General features: G+C 57.7%; 1 protein-coding gene across 2 annotated transcripts in view; it reads left to right on the top strand.

The window, feature by feature from the left end:
* Positions 1-1,735: 1,735 nt before the first annotated feature.
* SLC8A2 (solute carrier family 8 member A2) overlaps positions 1,736-16,222 on the top strand; it is a 29,958-nt gene continuing 15,471 nt past the window's right edge. Inside the window, exons 1-3 of one of the 2 annotated variants that reach the window (XM_023650000.2) lie at positions 1,736-1,911; positions 6,152-6,842; positions 11,360-12,024. In XM_023650000.2, coding sequence (XP_023505768.1) covers positions 6,168-6,842; positions 11,360-12,024 — 1,340 coding nt within the window. In that variant the 5' untranslated portion in view covers positions 1,736-1,911; positions 6,152-6,167. The remainder of the gene's footprint in view (positions 1,912-6,151; positions 6,843-11,359; positions 12,025-16,222) is intronic. The other variant, XM_023650001.2, reaches the window with a different exon arrangement.

The raw sequence follows: 16,222 nt of genomic DNA, 5'->3' as shown, positions 1-16,222 counted from the left end.
TCTGAGACTAGACCCCCTATGAGTAATGCTGAGGTTGGACCCTAACAAAAAGTACTATAGTTAGACCCAGTGCCAAGGGCTGAGTTTAGACCCCAGCAGAAAGTAGCTGAGGTTAGATGCCAGTTGAGGAGTACTGAGACGAGACCCAGGCAGATAGGGCCTGGGATGTACTGCATTGGACGGGACTAAGATTAGACTTAATTGAAAAGCTCAGAGGATTGGAGAATGGGGGAGATGGGGACAGGGCTGGCTTCCCCAACCTGTGGCTGTGGGAACTGCCCCCTCCCGTGGCCCCTTCTGTGGTTCCAGGAGGAGGAGTCAGAGGCCTTCATCTCAGGGACCAGTGGAGGGCGGAGACGATGGAACGCGTCTTACCCTCCCCCACTGCAGGCCAGGAATAGAATCCAGGTCAAGAGGGTCAGGGAGGAATTCCCAGTGGGATCCAGGCTGGGGACTGGTGGGGGGGGCGGCGCTCCTTCCTTCCTGGGGCAGGGGTTGGGTCTGCCTCCTACTATGGAAGTCCACCTGTTAGTCTGACCACCCGCCCTGACCGTGAAGACCAAGCCCCCCGGTCTCAGAGTGGGTTTTTCAGAGATAGGAGCCCACCGATTTTTGGCCACCCCTGTCTTCATCCATCTCCCAGAACCAGGCTCCAGCGTGGGAAATTGCAGGGAGCTGGACCGTGTCCCTCCCCTCCTGGCAGCCGGCCGAGGGTGTCCAGCCAGGCCTGGCGGTGGGTACGGACTCTTGGCACAGGCAGGGTCCCCCCCCCCACCTGCTGGGGGTGGGGGCGCTCCATCATCTCCCATCCTGGGTGGGAGTGGGACCCTGGGGTGGGATCTGGGGGTGAATTTAGTGATGATGTGGGTCTGGGACATGTGTGCACCCTGGGGAGGTGAGTGTGTGTGTGTGTGTGTGTGTGTGTGTGTGTGTCCACTTCAGGGCTCAAGTCTGTCTTCAGCGTCTGGGCTAGCCCCTGGTCCTCTGTTGTCTACTTCGTGACTTCTTGCCAGCTCCCCGGCCCAGGACATCGTGTAGTATATAGCACCTCAGAGTGTAGAGCTTGAAGGCTCACTTCACCACTCTGCCTCAGTTTCCCCATCTGTAAAATTAGGGGCTAATAGCATCTACCTCAAAGGGCTGTCATGAGGATTGGTTGTGTCAACGTGCGTCAAGCACTTAGAAAAAATTTTACAGCAGTGCCTGGCATGTGGTAAGGGACATAGGCATGGCCGCTGTTACTATTATCAGTGGGTGCCTTTGAGGTTGTTTCCGGCTTGCTTTGTAGGGGTGTGTCTGCCGGTGTGAGTTCGGATCTGACTCTGGCTCCACATCCTCGCCCTCCCCTCAGTTCTGTGAGCCTGGAACTATTTGTAGCTGTTTTTGCATCTTTGGCCCTTTTATGGATCAGAGACTGTGTGTGCTGGGGGGGAATGCCTCTGAATGACCATCCCCGGAAAACACGCGCGCGCGCGCACACACACGGCACACACGTGCGCGCGAGCGCCCTCCGCCGCTGTCCCTCGCCGGTGGTGCTGAACCCGGAGGGTGGGCGGGTGGCCCGGGCTCCCTCCTCCCCCCTCCTCCCGCCCCGCCTCTCTCTAGGCCCCGCCCCTGCCTCCGGCCCGCCTCCCCTCTCTCGCTGGCTCCTCCTCCTCCCTCCCAGAGCTCTCCCCCTTCCCTCCTCCTTCCTCTCTCGCAGACTCCCCCTCCCCCGTGTCCCTCCCCCCTCCTCCTCTCCTCCCTCCATCCCCTCTCCCTCCCCTCCTCCCTGGCTCTTCCTCTCAGTCTCCAGCTTCTCTCTCTTTCTCTCTCCCTCTCTCCCTCTCCCTCTCTTTCTCTCTGTCGGGCGGAGTCGCCCACCACGGCCAGCCCAGTGCTGGGGGGACCTGCTCCAGGCTGTAGCTGCAGGTAAGAGACCCCCAGTGAGGCGGCGTGGGGGAAGGACGGTGTTACCCCAGGCGGGCTGAGGCGGGGGGTGGGGGGGGGGGCGTCTGAGGCGCCCGAGCGGCTCTTCCCTGAGCTCGATTCTTGGGGGGACCAGGGGGCTGCATATCCCGGGTGCAGAGACCAGGGCCCTTCCTGGGGCGGGGGGCGCCAGCAGCAGCCGACATCCTCAGCCTCCTGCGTCCCCGGGAGCATGGCTGGCTGGGGAAGGGGGTGCCTCCTGGGCTCCGAGGGGGCGAGAACACCCCACCCCGTCCGGGGCAGCCCCCCTCTCGCGTTCTCTCCCTCCGCCCCCGTCTTCCTGTGTCTGGGTCTCGTCTCCGTCTCTCCACCCCGCTCGGGGGTCTCTGTCCTGCAGAGTCTGGCTGCCTCTCGGAGTCCCTCTCCCCTGTCTCTCCCCGTGTCTCTCGGTCTCTCCCTCCCGTCTCCGTCTCTCTGTCTGTCTCTGCGCCTGGGTCTGTTCTGGGTCTCTCCGTGCGAGGCTTCCCTCTGCCTTCCTCTCTCGCCATCTCTGGGTCTTTCTCCGTCTCTCCAGGGCCTCGGCTTTCCCGGGTCTCCGTCTCTTCCCATCTCCGCGTGCGTCTCCCTCTCTCCCCGCTACCCCTGTCTCCCTCTCATCCCCATCTCTGTCTCCAGGCATCTGGTCCCTGTTTCTCCCTTTCCTCTTCTCTTCCTCTCCCTGGGAGCCGCTTAACTCTCCTCCTACACACCTTTGTCTCCGCCCCTTGGCGGGGGGCGGGGGGGCACCTGGAGGAAGAAGATCCCCCCCGCAGAGTGGGCTCCCCCAGAAGGCGCGGAGTCCCCCAAACTCCTCTGCCTTCCTCAGCCGAGCTCCCTCCCCCCTCCGGGCTGGCATCCGCCCCACCCCTCCCCTGAGGAGAGGGCTCCTCTCCCCTCCCCTGCCTGGTTTCTGGCATCCTGAGACCAGTCCTGTGGGCAGCCTAACCTGGACGCTTCGTAAAGGAGGGTGAGCCAGGCTCCCTTCAATCCAGCCTCCCCACTCCTCTTCCGAGAGCCCGAACCAGTCCTGCCTGCAGCCTAACTTGCATCCCTCTTTTGCCGGGTGTCCATCTCTTGCCTCATTCATCCTTTTGACAATCACTAGGCGCCTTTCCTACTCCAGACCCAGCAGGAGGTACTGGGTTGGGCCAGGCCGGTCCTTCCAACAGTCTCGCCTCCATCCCTCTCATGGCGTGCCAGCCTCAGACCTGTCTCTCCGTGGGGATGGATCTCAGAAGCGTCTCCACCACCCCTTGGGGGTTCTGAGAGGGTCCTTCTGAGTCTAGAGGTCCCTGGCCAGCACATCCTCTTCCTTCCCGGAGGGGAGGGGGCCCCAGAGAAGGTGTGCGGGAGGGAGTGGCAAGGGCAGAGGTGTGAGCCCATGCGGTGACGGGGTGAGGTCCTTGGGTGCCCGCGTGGGGCTCCAGGTGGGCTAAACAGAGCACCAGGTTGGGAGTCCCACACCTTGAGTTTCCGTTTCTGCTCCGCCCCTGACTGGAAGCTGCAGGACTTGGCCAAGCTCTTTCCTGCTCCGGGCCTCAGTTTACCCGCTGGTGTATCATAGCCTATATGTGTGTGTGTGTGTGTGTGGGATCCCCAAGCTGGGACTTTGCATGGTGGTGGGAGAGCCTAGCTCACTCTGGCAGTGAGTGTGCGTGTTTAGAATTAGAGGCCCCTGACCCCACCTCCCGCATTCCTCCGAGGGGCGTCAGGCACCCCCTGCCCACCCCGAACCATCACCCCTGTCCACGGTGAGGGACAGGACGGAGGGGGTCCCACCTGGCAGTCCAGACTCTACGCATCAGGTCTCTGAGGCCCCAGGAGGCGTGCGAGGCAGAACTGGGGCTCACACCACTGACCCAGCTGGCCGGCGGCCCACGAGGGTGGGGAGAGATGGCCCCCGCCGCCGGCTGCCCTCCCTCCCCGCTCCCACCCCGGCCTCAACCTGATCCTTCTGCCCCTCCAATCTAAACCCAGATCAGGTTTCCGGGGCTGCCCGGGGAGCACGCGTGCAGCAGAGGCAGGAGGCTCAAGCAGAGGGCGCGCAGCTGTCCCCTGTGACAGGGCTCAGACCTCTTGGCCATTCATTCCACAAATATTTATCTAGTGCTTTCTCTCCCTGGCCTCCCCTCCGCTAAGGCCTCAGTGAGAGGAAACCAGGTTTTGCAGGAAAAGGGACTGAATGAGGCTGAGTCACCCGGCCCCTGGGCCAGGAGGGCAGGCACGGGAACACCCACTGGCTGGACGTCCCAGGCCACGGCCCTTCTGGGAGAGAAGGAGTTCCAGGCTTTAGCTGAATTCTTGACTCCCAGGTGGCCCTGGTTTCTCCTGAAAGCTGGGGAGGAAGGAGGGGGAAGAGAGCGTGAGTCTTTGCTTGGGATCCTGGTGGGTTTGTAATTATGCCTCAGTTGTTGCTAATTAGGGGGCTGCTAATTAGATGTATCATTAGGGGCCTCGCCAAGGGGGCTAATGGTGCAGTGGCCCTTTAAGGATCACCCCTCTCCCCCGCCTACACACACACACACACACACACACACACACACACGCACACGCGCGCGCGCGCACACACACACACACACACACGCGTGCACACACGCTCCCTCTCAGGGAAGTTCTGCCAACATTCTGCCTCCCTCCCCCGGAGGAGCCAGATCCCAGACCGTGCGTGCGTATGTGGGTGTGTGTTGGGAGCAAGGCTGTGGGTTAGACTCTGAGAAGAACTTTTCAGACAGAGGTGGGAGTTCCTGGGAGAAGGGAGACCGCCCAAAAGAGAGGTCAGGGAGGGTGGACCCTCCGAGGACCCCTCCCTGCCTTCCTCAGTCCCCCTTTTATAGGCTACTGGGTTACGACAGCAACGGCAGGGGGAGGATGGGCAAGTCATTTAACCTCTCTGAGGGTTGGTCCTCTCATCTGTGAAGTGGCTGGGCCCCCTGAGAGGGGGATGGAGTCTTTGGAATAGGGTGGTCAGGGAAGGTGACCTCTGCGTGGAGGCCTGAAGGAAGAGAGGGAGTGGATGTGTGAGGAAGAGTGTCCCAGGAAGGGGGAACAGCAGGTGCAAAGACCCTGAGGCACGAACCGGTCTGGTGTGTGAGGAAGAGCGAGGAGGTCTGGTGGCTGGGGCCAAGTGAGCCAGGGGGACAGGGGGACTGAAGAGGCCAGACAGGGAACCGGGGGGCCAAATCGTGCGAGAGCTTCTGGGCCAGGGAGAGGACTTTGGTCCTGTCCCTGAGATGGGAGCCATGGAGGGTTGTGAGCAGAGGGGGGACGTGAGCTGATCTGTGTTTTTAAAGAAAACCTAGACAGGGCACAGAAATAGCCACTCAAAGCCAGGAGCAGAGGCAAGAGGAGAAGTAGTGAAACCCTAGAGACCCCACGCCCACAAACGGGCCAAGAAAAGCAACACGGGGCCTCCTATGTCACAGCCACTCAGAATTGAATGCCTCACAGAGACCCGGGGATACTGGAGAGAGACACTTGCCACCACTGCGAGGAAATATGCGAGTGAGAGACTCTCCAGGAGCCCCTCCCCAGCCACACCTGTGACAGGCAGACGGACAGACACCCCTGCCCAAATGCCGAGCAGGCTCCCTCTGAGGGTTTCGAGGTGGAAGCCATTAAGAGTCACCTAATGAATTCAGGGCCTCCAGCCCCTTGCCTCCCACACTCAATTATTCAGTCGGTGTTCTTTTGTGCCTGGCTTCATTCATCCCTTGTATGTCTGTGAGATTCGTCTGTGTTGTTGAGCGTGTCAGTAGCTTACTCCCTTTTCAGTCCTGTGTAATATTCCACCATGTTATACTCCATAGAGCCTTCTGCATTTTACTGCTGATAGGCATCTGGGTTGTTTCAGGATGGGCACCCGTATGAATAAAGCTGCGATGAACATTCTCGTATGTGTCTTTGGGGAGATGCATGACCTGTTCCTCTCGGGTCCATACCTGGGAGCGGAATTGCTGAGTCCTAGGAGGCGTGCTGTTCAGTTGTAGTTTTCTGAATTGCTCAGAGCAATTTACACTCCCATCAGCATCGCGGGAGGGTCCTTCTGCCTTGATCTTTCTGTGTCTTTCTCTCTTGGTCTCTGTCTGGAGCTCTCTGCGTCTCTGCATCTCTGTCTCTCCCTCTGTTAGTCCTGTCCCCACTCCCCTTCTCCTGTGTGACAGGCAGCGGTTTGCCCTGCTGACCCAGACTTCCTCCTCCCCCGCAGGACCCCACCACCCTCCATGGCTCCCCTGGCCTTGGTGGGGTTTGCGCTCCTCCTGGGGGCTCCCCCGTGCTCGGGGGCGGCCACCCCAACCCCCTCCCTGCCACCTCCCCCGGCCAACGACAGCGACACCAGCACAGGGGGCTGCCAGGGCTCCAACCGCTGCCAGCCGGGGGTCCTGCTCCCCGTTTGGGAGCCCGACGACCCGTCGCTGGGTGACAAGGCAGCCCGGGCCGTGGTCTACTTTGTGGCCATGGTCTACATGTTCCTGGGCGTGTCCATCATCGCCGACCGCTTCATGGCGTCCATCGAGGTCATCACGTCGAAGGAAAAGGAGATCACCATCACTAAGGCCAACGGCGAGACCAGCGTGGGCACCGTCCGCATCTGGAACGAGACGGTGTCCAACCTCACGCTCATGGCCCTGGGCTCCTCGGCGCCCGAGATCCTGCTGTCGGTCATCGAGGTCTGCGGCCACAACTTCCAGGCGGGCGAGCTGGGCCCCGGCACCATCGTGGGCAGCGCGGCCTTCAACATGTTTGTGGTCATCGCTGTGTGTATCTACGTCATCCCGGCCGGCGAGAGCCGCAAGATCAAGCACCTGAGGGTCTTCTTTGTCACCGCCTCCTGGAGTATCTTTGCTTACGTCTGGCTTTATCTCATCTTGGCCGTCTTTTCCCCCGGTGTGGTCCAGGTGAGCAAGGACCCATGGACGCCTTCTTGATGCATGTGTGTATGCACAATCCAGAGGAGTGGCTCCCTGGGCTTGGAGAGTCGATTCGTGTATTTGCAGAAATGCATGCTTACATCTGAGGGGGCTGCCAGGTATGGTTGTGCAGGTCACACACTGCACAAGGGCATTGGCCTGGAGAAGGCAAGTCAGGGCTGGAGTCCAGCGGGTGCTCTTAAGCCATGTCTGGATGGTGCTGCAGACTCTGGAAAGGGCTCATCTGCCCAGAGGGGGTGCTGTTTGGCAATATACCCATCCAGAAGGGGCACCTTTTAACTGTCACCAGGGTGCCACGAGTGCTAACACAGTCCCTGTGATCTGTGTTGCGCACGCTGCACGTTCACAGTCTAGCTAGATATGTCCACATGTTTTCTTACGCTCCCTGTCTTTTGCATAATTTATTCCCAATTTTGCAATAAAACATTCCCCATTTGCATAATTCATGCTACGCTTGCATAATCCAGCCTTGTGTTTTCTGATGGTGCTAATTGGCTCGGGTAACTTGGTGCAATCTGCATAATTTATCCATGAGCTTGTCTAGATCCAGCCCCACATCTGCAGCATTGAGCTCTGTATTTGCCAGATATGTCATCGTGGTTTGCATAATTCATTCATTATTCATAATTGACTTCTGACGTTAGGATAATTTATGCCGCGTCAGTGTAATTCATACTCACATCCAATCCAACACAGGTAGAAACCCGGTCCATGGCAAAGACCGCTTTGCCTAATTTATTCCAATAGTGAGACAAAATTTAGCCCCACAGCTGCATCATTTACATCCACATTCACATCATCGTTTGCCTCTCATTTGTCCAGTGTCTTAACTGGCATACTGCTGCCTTTAAAATATTTGCCTAATTTATTTCCCACAGTCCCACGGCTGCCACCTACATTTGCATAATTTATTTATGGGCCTGGCCTAATTCCTTCACACACATGCATAATTTACTTGCGGCTGCCCAGGATCCATTCACACGCGTGTATAATTCATTCATGCATATCAGTAAGGTTTTGCCAGTTTCTTTCTAGGAAGGATCTTTGCAGATGCTCTAAAGGCAGCACTGAGGGGTCAGAAAGGACAGTGAGGAAAGGGGGAGACAGTGGCCCAGGGAGGGCACGGGGAGACAACACAGTTGCTGTGATTGATTCATGACTGTCGTTCCGAGTTTCCTGGCTGCCACGGCGAAAAGTACAGAACGATGCGTCAGGCAGTTCTCGGGCGCTGTTAAAAAGGATGTTCTCCTGGCTTCGGTTTTCAAAATCGTCTTTGATGAGAATTTACTCTAAAACTGTGAAAAAGAAGTTTAGACCCCACGGGCGAGAGGTGGGGTAGGGATGGGGGTGGAGGAGAGAGTTCCCCCTAAGAAGGAGCTGAGGGTATAAACCGCCACGGCAGCTGTGGGTGGAGAAGCAGCCACAGAGGACCCCTTATGGAGGAACCTGGACGCCAGAATTAGGAGACATTTTCAGGAAAGGACTGGCATGGAATAAAGATGCTGCCAATCCCTCCCGGATGCAGTGAACAGGGAGAGTGAGAAGCTGGGTCTGCCCCCGGCTTTCCTCTGCAGGTGCCGTTTCCACATCCGAACCATGGAAGGGGTTGGACTAGACCAACGCCTCCTGACCCTCATACCCAGTGTTCCCCGTTTGTAACAGATATTTTGTTACATCCCTTTACGATGCTCACGGAACATTCTTCCATAATACCGAATTTGGTGCGGGAACCTTGGAGCTGGAGGTCTGGGTTCAAATCCCACCTCTGCTGCTTCCTAGCTGTGTGACCTTGGGCAAGTTCCTTGCCTGCTCTGTGCCTCAGTGTCCTCCCCTGTCATATGGGGGTCATCACAGTCCCGACTTGAGAGGGCTGTTCTGAGGACCAGGTGAATTGCTACGTGCGGAAGGGCTTGGAATAGCGAGCCTGGAACAGAGTAAATTTGAGCTGGTCTTCCCATTATCGAACGTGCCTGTGCAGTTAGCTTCCCCAAAAAGTCAGTCCAATGCCCGAACTTGATATAAAGGCGTCTCGAATAGAACAGGCTGCATTTCCACATGCAGATGCTCAGGCAGCACCACGTTAAAAGTCATGACGAGGGAGCCAGACACGAGCACCTCAGCGTAATGAACAAGCTTGGCTTTAAGAGAAAGACCAGAAACCCTTCCATGGAAGGAGTCCAGCAGAGGAGCAGGTAGCCACGAGATTAAAAATGAGTGTCTTTGGCATTTTTTTTTTTTTTTTGAGGAAGATTAGCCCTGAGCTAACCTCTGCTGCCAATCCTCCTCTTTTTGCTGAGGAAGACTGGCCGTGAGCTAACATCCGTGCCCATCTTCCTCTGACTTTCTATGTGGGATGCTGCCACAGCATGGCTTGACAAGAGGTGCCATGTCTGCACCCGGGAACCGAACCGGCGAACTCCAGGCCGCTGAAACAGAACGTGTGCACTTAACCGCTGCGCCACCTGGACGGCCACTCTCTGGCATATCTTAAACCATCCAGGAAAATGCTTCATAGATACTTAAAACAGAGCTGAGTCTAGACTTCAGTTATTCTAAGCAGGGTTGTCACCAACCTGAATGTCCAGCGGGTCGTTCTAAAGTCAGGTGGGACATAGACGGTTCTGTATCGTGTGGGACTGTCCCACAAGTGGCTGGACATCCCCCTGGGGCCACATGCCCCCCCCAATTATGGTGGCAACCCATAACCCCCCGAGATGTCCCATACTCCCTCTTGGGGGCGTTCTGCTCACCGAGATGGGAAGGCATCCCACCCAGCTCCCAGGGTGGACACGTCCACTCACCCATTCCTTCCTTGAAGGAAGATGCGAATCTACTAGAATCACCTTTTATTGACTTGCAGGCAGGCAAACAACTCCTAGGCATTTGAGATTGTCTTCTGATTAAGAGAGAATCCAGGACCGGCCTGGTGGCACAACGGTTAATGCATACCTTCCGCTTCTTGGCAGCCCGGGGTTCGCCGGTTCAGATCCCGGGTGCGGACATGGCACCGCTTGTCAAGCCATGCTGTGGTAGGCGTCCCACATATAAAGTAGAGGAAGATGGGCACGTATGTTAGCTCAGGGCCAGTCTTCCTCACCAAAAAAAAAAAAAAAAGAGGAGGGCTGGCAGCAGATGTTAGCTCAGGGCTAATCCTCCTCAAAAAGAAAAAAAAGAGAGAGAGAGAATCCCCCACAATACACACAGTGGCCCGTTCAATTAACACAAGGCGAGAGGGTTCATTTTACAGTTTATGCTGAGAACTCGGCTGCTCCCCACACCTGTCTGGTGGCTTTGTGTGGTTTCCCTGGTTCCAAGTCCTGCCTTTTCTCTCAGCCATCAGTAAACACGGGGCGACGAGGGGTTGCCGCGATCGGATCCTAAAAGATAATTTCCCTACCAGGCTCGCTTTAAAGACACCTCTGGGGCCATCCGGTTGCAAATCCTCTTGAATCTTTGCTTCCTTATCTTTAAGGAGAAAGGTAACATTTGAGCCTCTACGGCGAACTGCCAAGTTGGCGGATGCTGCCTGTAGGGGCCCAGGCCTGTGCCAAGCCGTGGGCAGACTGTCGGGGACCTCACTGAGCCCAGGATAAGAGCGCTGGTAGTCATAATAATGGTGATGTTAATTCACGTCGCGAGTGTTTCCCACGTGTCAGGAACCCGCGATGCGAAGTGCCGGGGGTGTGTGAGCTCACTCCGTCTTGGGGATGTCCCCATTGCTCAGACGAGAGGCTGGGCCGAGCATCCCTCTTCTAGAACCCGGGTCTGAACTCGGCATTGCCCTTCTTTCTTGGGGAGGTGGCGTGTAAACACGGGAACTGGGTTTAGGAGTCTGTGTGATGACGAGCTAAGCCTGTGCCTCTTTTAGAGTCAGGATCCCGTCCCCAAGGACCCCACGAACTCTAAGGAAGGAGAAAGTCCGGGCGAGGTCCGGATGCACTGGCGGGGGGGGGGGGGGGGGGGGGGGGGCGGGGGGGGGGGGGGGCGAAGGGAGGGAGCTCGGGGAGGGGCTGAGCAGAGAGCAGCCCCCGGGGCGGTGGGTGGGGTTGGGAGAAGTGGAGGCATCCCGGGTGGGACTCGGACGGGGGGCAGCAGGGAGAAAAAAAAAAAAAAAGATGGAGGAGGAGCGAGGCAGAAAGAGACCCCGGCTCTGCCCGGTGGCGGCGCGGCGGGGAGCGCGGGGCTGGGGGAGTCCCCTGTCTGGCTGGGCGGTGGTGGCCGCGGCGGTCTGAGCTGCCGGCGCTCGGGCAGCTGGGCGTGGTCCTCGGCGCGATCAAAGGGGGCGAGATGGATGAATGAGGGGTCCAGGCTGGGGGGGGGGGGGGAGATGGGGAGAGGCGGGGGCGGGTCCAGGCGAGGATGGAGAGGGATGCGGGGGACCCGCGGCGGGGAGGACGCACGCGGCTGGCGGGCGGGCTGCGTGCGCGCCCCCTCCGTGCGCCGCGGTCCTGACCCGCGCGCGCGCGTGCGCCCCCCGCCCGCAGGTGTGGGAGGCGCTGCTGACCCTCGTGTTCTTCCCGGTGTGCGTGGTGTTCGCCTGGATGGCCGACAAGCGCCTGCTCTTCTACAAATACGTGTACAAGCGCTACCGCACCGACCCGCGCAGCGGCATCATCATCGGCGCCGAGGGCGACCCCCCGAAGAGCATCGAGCTGGACGGCACGTTCGTGGGCGCCGACGCGCCGGGCGAGCTGGGCGGGCTGGGCCCGGGCCCCGCCGAGGCCCGCGAGCTGGACGCCAGCCGCCGGGAGGTCATCCAGATCCTCAAGGACCTCAAGCAGAAGCACCCGGACAAGGACCTGGAGCAGCTGGTGGGCATCGCCAACTACTACGCGCTGCTGCACCAGCAGAAGAGCCGCGCCTTCTACCGCATCCAGGCCACGCGGCTGATGACCGGCGCGGGCAACGTGCTGCGGAGACACGCGGCCGACGCGTCGCGCAGGGCCGGCCCGGCCGAGGGCCCCGGCGAGGACGAGGACGACGGCGCCAGCCGCATCTTCTTCGAGCCCAGCCTCTACCACTGCCTGGAGAACTGCGGCTCGGTGCTGCTGTCCGTCACGTGCCAGGGCGGCGAGGGCAACAGCACCTTCTACGTGGACTACCGCACGGAGGACGGCTCGGCCAAGGCCGGCTCCGACTACGAGTACAGGTGCGCCCCGGGGGGGCGGGGGGGCCCCCGGTGCCCTCGGGGCGGGGGGCGGGGCAGTGGGGTCGGCTGTTGGCAAGGGGCAGGTTCCCATGTCCCGCAGCCTCCAGGCTCCCTCCTGCGCCCATGCTTACCTGCCCTGGGCAGACCTGCAGGATGCATTCATTCATTCATGCGTGCATTCGTTCTGGGGTGTCGGCTTTGTGTCAGACCCTGTCCCAGTCCTGTGACACCCGGCTCCCTCCTGCGCCCATGCTTACCTGCCCTGGGCAGACCTGCAGGATGCATTCATTCATGCGTGCATTCGTTCTGGGGAGTCGGCTTTGTGTCAGACCCTGTCCCAGTCCTGTGACACCCGGCTCCCTCCTGCGCCCATCCTTACCTGCCCTGAGCAGACCTGCAGGATGCATTCATTGATTGATTCATTCATTCATTCTGGGGAGCCGGCTTTGTGTCAGACGCTGTCCCGGGCATGTGTCACACCGCCTGGACAAGGCAGAGAGCGTGGCAGGTCCACGGCCCACAGCCGTCCCTCCCACGTGCATTATCTACCTGTGGGTTCTTGCACTGGACGGATTCCAGCTGCATGATGTGTATTGTTACTTGGGAGAACAAGGACCCTCCCCTGCCACAGCATCACTAAAGGAAGCATGTTTATTGAACACCTATTATATGCCAGGGGCATACTGCAGTGAATAAGACAGCTGAGATCCCTACCCTCAAGTTGCAATAAGGTCATGAACTATTAAAGATGTAAAACCGTCAGGGGATGCTAAGCACGAGGTGGGAAAATTAAGTCGGGTAAGAAGACAGAGACGGTGGTCACGTTGTCCCCAGGTCTTTATTTAATTTAATTAATTTATTTATTTTTGAGGAAGATTAGCCCTGACCTAACGGCTGCCAATCCTCCTCTTTTTGCTGAGGAAGACTGGCCCTGAGCTAACATCCGTGCCCATCCTCCTCTACTTTATCTGTGGGATGTCTACCACAGCATGGCTTGACAAGCGGTGCCATGTCCGCACCCGGGATGCGAACCGGTGAACCCCGGGCCGCTGAGAAGCGGAAAGTGCGAATTTAATCGCTGCGCCACCGGGCCGGCCCATTGTCCCCAGGTCTTTGGTTCCATCAGAAAGCCAGAATGCCTTTTTTTTTAGGAGCTCAACATAAGAAAATAAACAAGTCAGATAGCTCCTCTGTCCTCATGCGGCCCGCGAGATTCCTTATTTGTAGTCCCTCTGTCCATGCCACACTCTTTCAAGAATCAGCGCCCTACACTCTATTTTGTTAACTGACGTGCAGAGTCTCCTGTAGTTTCCATCCTAATCTCATTGATCACGCGTCCACTATGCGCCAGAAGCAGATCAGGGCAGCGGAGGCCGGCAGTGAACAAAACACATAAATCCTCGCCCGAGTGTGGCTGACACCCTCCTGGGAAAGACCATTAGGAAGCAGACAGCGAACAGGCAAAAATGTCAGGGAGTGGGAAGAACTGAGGAGACAACATCAAGCCGAGCCCGGGAGAGAGAGTGTTGCTGGCGGGACTTTGCAGAGCTTCCCCTGCTAAACTGCCGGCCGCACCTCCGTTTCATCCTCTCCCTGGAGTAAAGCTGAGGCTGAACTGTTCACAGATCTTTGGTTCTGCCATCGGGCAGCAGCCAGTCCCTCATCCTTGGCCCTTCTCTTGCTGGGGGCCGAGTTCTCTGTTTCACAGATCTTGAAGAGAAGGAGTAAGTACGCGCTGCTTGGTGGTGGAACCAAAGAGCTAGGAAGCATTGACACCTTCCTGCCCATCCCTGCTCTTCCATCCCCGTCGACATTCACATTCATGATCGCTTATCAAGGCAGCTGAACTCCAGGACTGGGAGGGAGAACACCTGGGTTCAAGTCCGAGCTTAGCCCTGGAGTGTGTTCCTTGGGCAAGTTCTTGCCTCAGTCTAGGCAGGCAGGGCTGCCATGTACAGTTGTTGAGGTTGTGCACTGCCCAAGAGCACTATCTCTGAGGAAGCTCTTTTCACATAGTGGCCAATGTAGATTTGTATGTCCATTATGACAATTTTCTGACTCATGGAAATAATGTATCTTGAAGGAGAGAAGCCTTTTTCTAATTTGCCCACAGGTATGACATGGGCTAGGGTGGCCATGTGAGCCTCAGTTTCTCCAGATTAAACATGATCTATGAAGCCCCTAAACAGCATAGCTCTTCCAAGATTCTGAGACTTAAGCTCCTATGATCCTAACATGCTAAGCATCTAAAGTCCTAAAATTCCAGGATTCCCACATTTTGGTATTCCAATCCAGTCTCTGACTGGATGGTTCTCCGAGTTTCATCTTCTCAGATTCTGTGCATCCAGTGTGGGAATATGAATCCTGTGGGTCTAGCCTTCTGTGATTCTGATGCCTGGTTTCTGCAATCCCCATCTTCTTTTTCTCCCAAACTTTTTATTTTGAAAAATTTCACACGGACAGAAGGGCTGCAAGAAGTCTGACGAGCCCTCACCTAAGCTTCACCCAGATTCACCAATTGTTCGTACTTTGTTCCATTTGCATCCTCCTCATTTTAATATATAAGAATATTAATAGGGCCAGCTGGGTGGCGCAGCGGTTTAGTATGCACATTCCGCTTTGGCGGCCTGGGGTTCGCTGGTTCGGATCCCGAGTGCAGACATGGCACCGCTTAGCACGCCATGCAGTGGTAGGCATTCCACATATAAAGTGGAGGAAGATGGGCACGGATGTTAGCTCAGGGCCAGTCTTCCTCAGCAAAAAGAGGAGGATTGGCAGCAGATGTTAGCTCAGGGCTAATCTTCCTCAAAAAAATAAAATAATATTAATAATTGGAGTACCATATGAGAGTGAGGTGCAGACAGCATGACCCCCCACCCACAGACATTCGAGGGTGCGTCTGCTAGGACTAATGACATTCTCCTACACAGTCGGAGTCCGATGACCACACTCGGGGAACTTAACCCTGAATCCGCATCATCACCCGGTCTACCGCTCTGGCCTGGCTGCCCCCATTGTCCCCGTAACATCCCTTAGGGTTGAGTTTCCACTCCCGTCCTCTCTTCCCATCTCTCCGGAGCCACACGCTGTGTCCGCTCGTCATCCCTCCTGAGTCTCCTTCGGTCCGAGCCACCCCTCAGGCTTCCCACGACTCTCATGAGCCCGACCCTCCCGAAGATGACGGGCCGTTCCTAGAACGTCCCTCCCTCTGGTCTGTCTGACGCATCGTCATGAGCAGCTGCAGGCGATGCACGGGGGCAGGGATCCGCGGAAAGGATGCTGTGTCCTCCTCGGTGCATCATTCCAGGAGGCACCTGCCACCCGCTTGGCCCTTTACTGGTAACATCCGTTAACAGTTGGGCCAAGATGGTGCTAGGATCCCTCGTCCTACTTTCCCTTCAGTTGCCGTTGCAAACATCCCATAACTTGAGGATTCTAAGATTCTAACGTTAATATGCAAATCTCACTAGCTAAGTTTGTTGAGCGCTTCCTCGGGATTCACTCAATCCTTATGCCACCGCCAGGAGCTAGACACCCTCACTAGCTCCATTTTACAGATGAGGAAGCCAGGCTCAGAGCAGGCCCGCCCACCCTCTGGGGGTCCCCGGCCACCATGGACCACGTCCCCCGAGCTGAGGGCTGCAACCACGGGGAGCCCCTTACCCCTCCACTCCAGGTCTTGTCCTCTGCTTCTACACCTTTCCAGAATCTTGGGGTTCCCACTGCACCTCCCACAGGGCTGGGCTTCTCTTGGGCATCTGGAGCCCAGTCCTCTGTTCCCACGGCTCCCATCTCACTCCGAGTAAACGCCAAGGTCCTCACCGTGGCCCACCCAGGCCCTATGACATCTGCCCCTGTTCCGTCTGGGACATCATCTCCCACCCTCTCCCCCTGGCTCCCTCCGCTGCAGCCACACTGGCCTCCCCGCTGGTCCTCAAACGCTCCAGGCCCGCCCGTGCCTCAGGGCCTTTGCACTGGCTGTTTCCTCTGCCTGGAGCACTCCAGCCCAGGAAAGCCTGTCCCCGGGAAGCCTGCCCTGATGGCACCTCCATCATCATCTGTTTAATGCAGGCCCTCCTAATCCTGATGGGTTCCACAGGGGGAAGCACCAACTCTGCCTTGTTCCCTTTCTGCATCCCCTCCCCTCGGGAAGCCCACCCTGATTCCCCCTCAGGATTATTTGTTTCACACCTGTCCG

Source organism: Equus caballus, chromosome 10 (genome assembly GCF_041296265.1).
Source record: "Equus caballus isolate H_3958 breed thoroughbred chromosome 10, TB-T2T, whole genome shotgun sequence".
Lineage (NCBI taxonomy): Eukaryota > Metazoa > Chordata > Mammalia > Perissodactyla > Equidae > Equus > Equus caballus.
The sequence above is the reverse complement of the archived record's forward strand: the minus strand, read 5'-3'. Positions and strand labels throughout refer to the sequence as shown.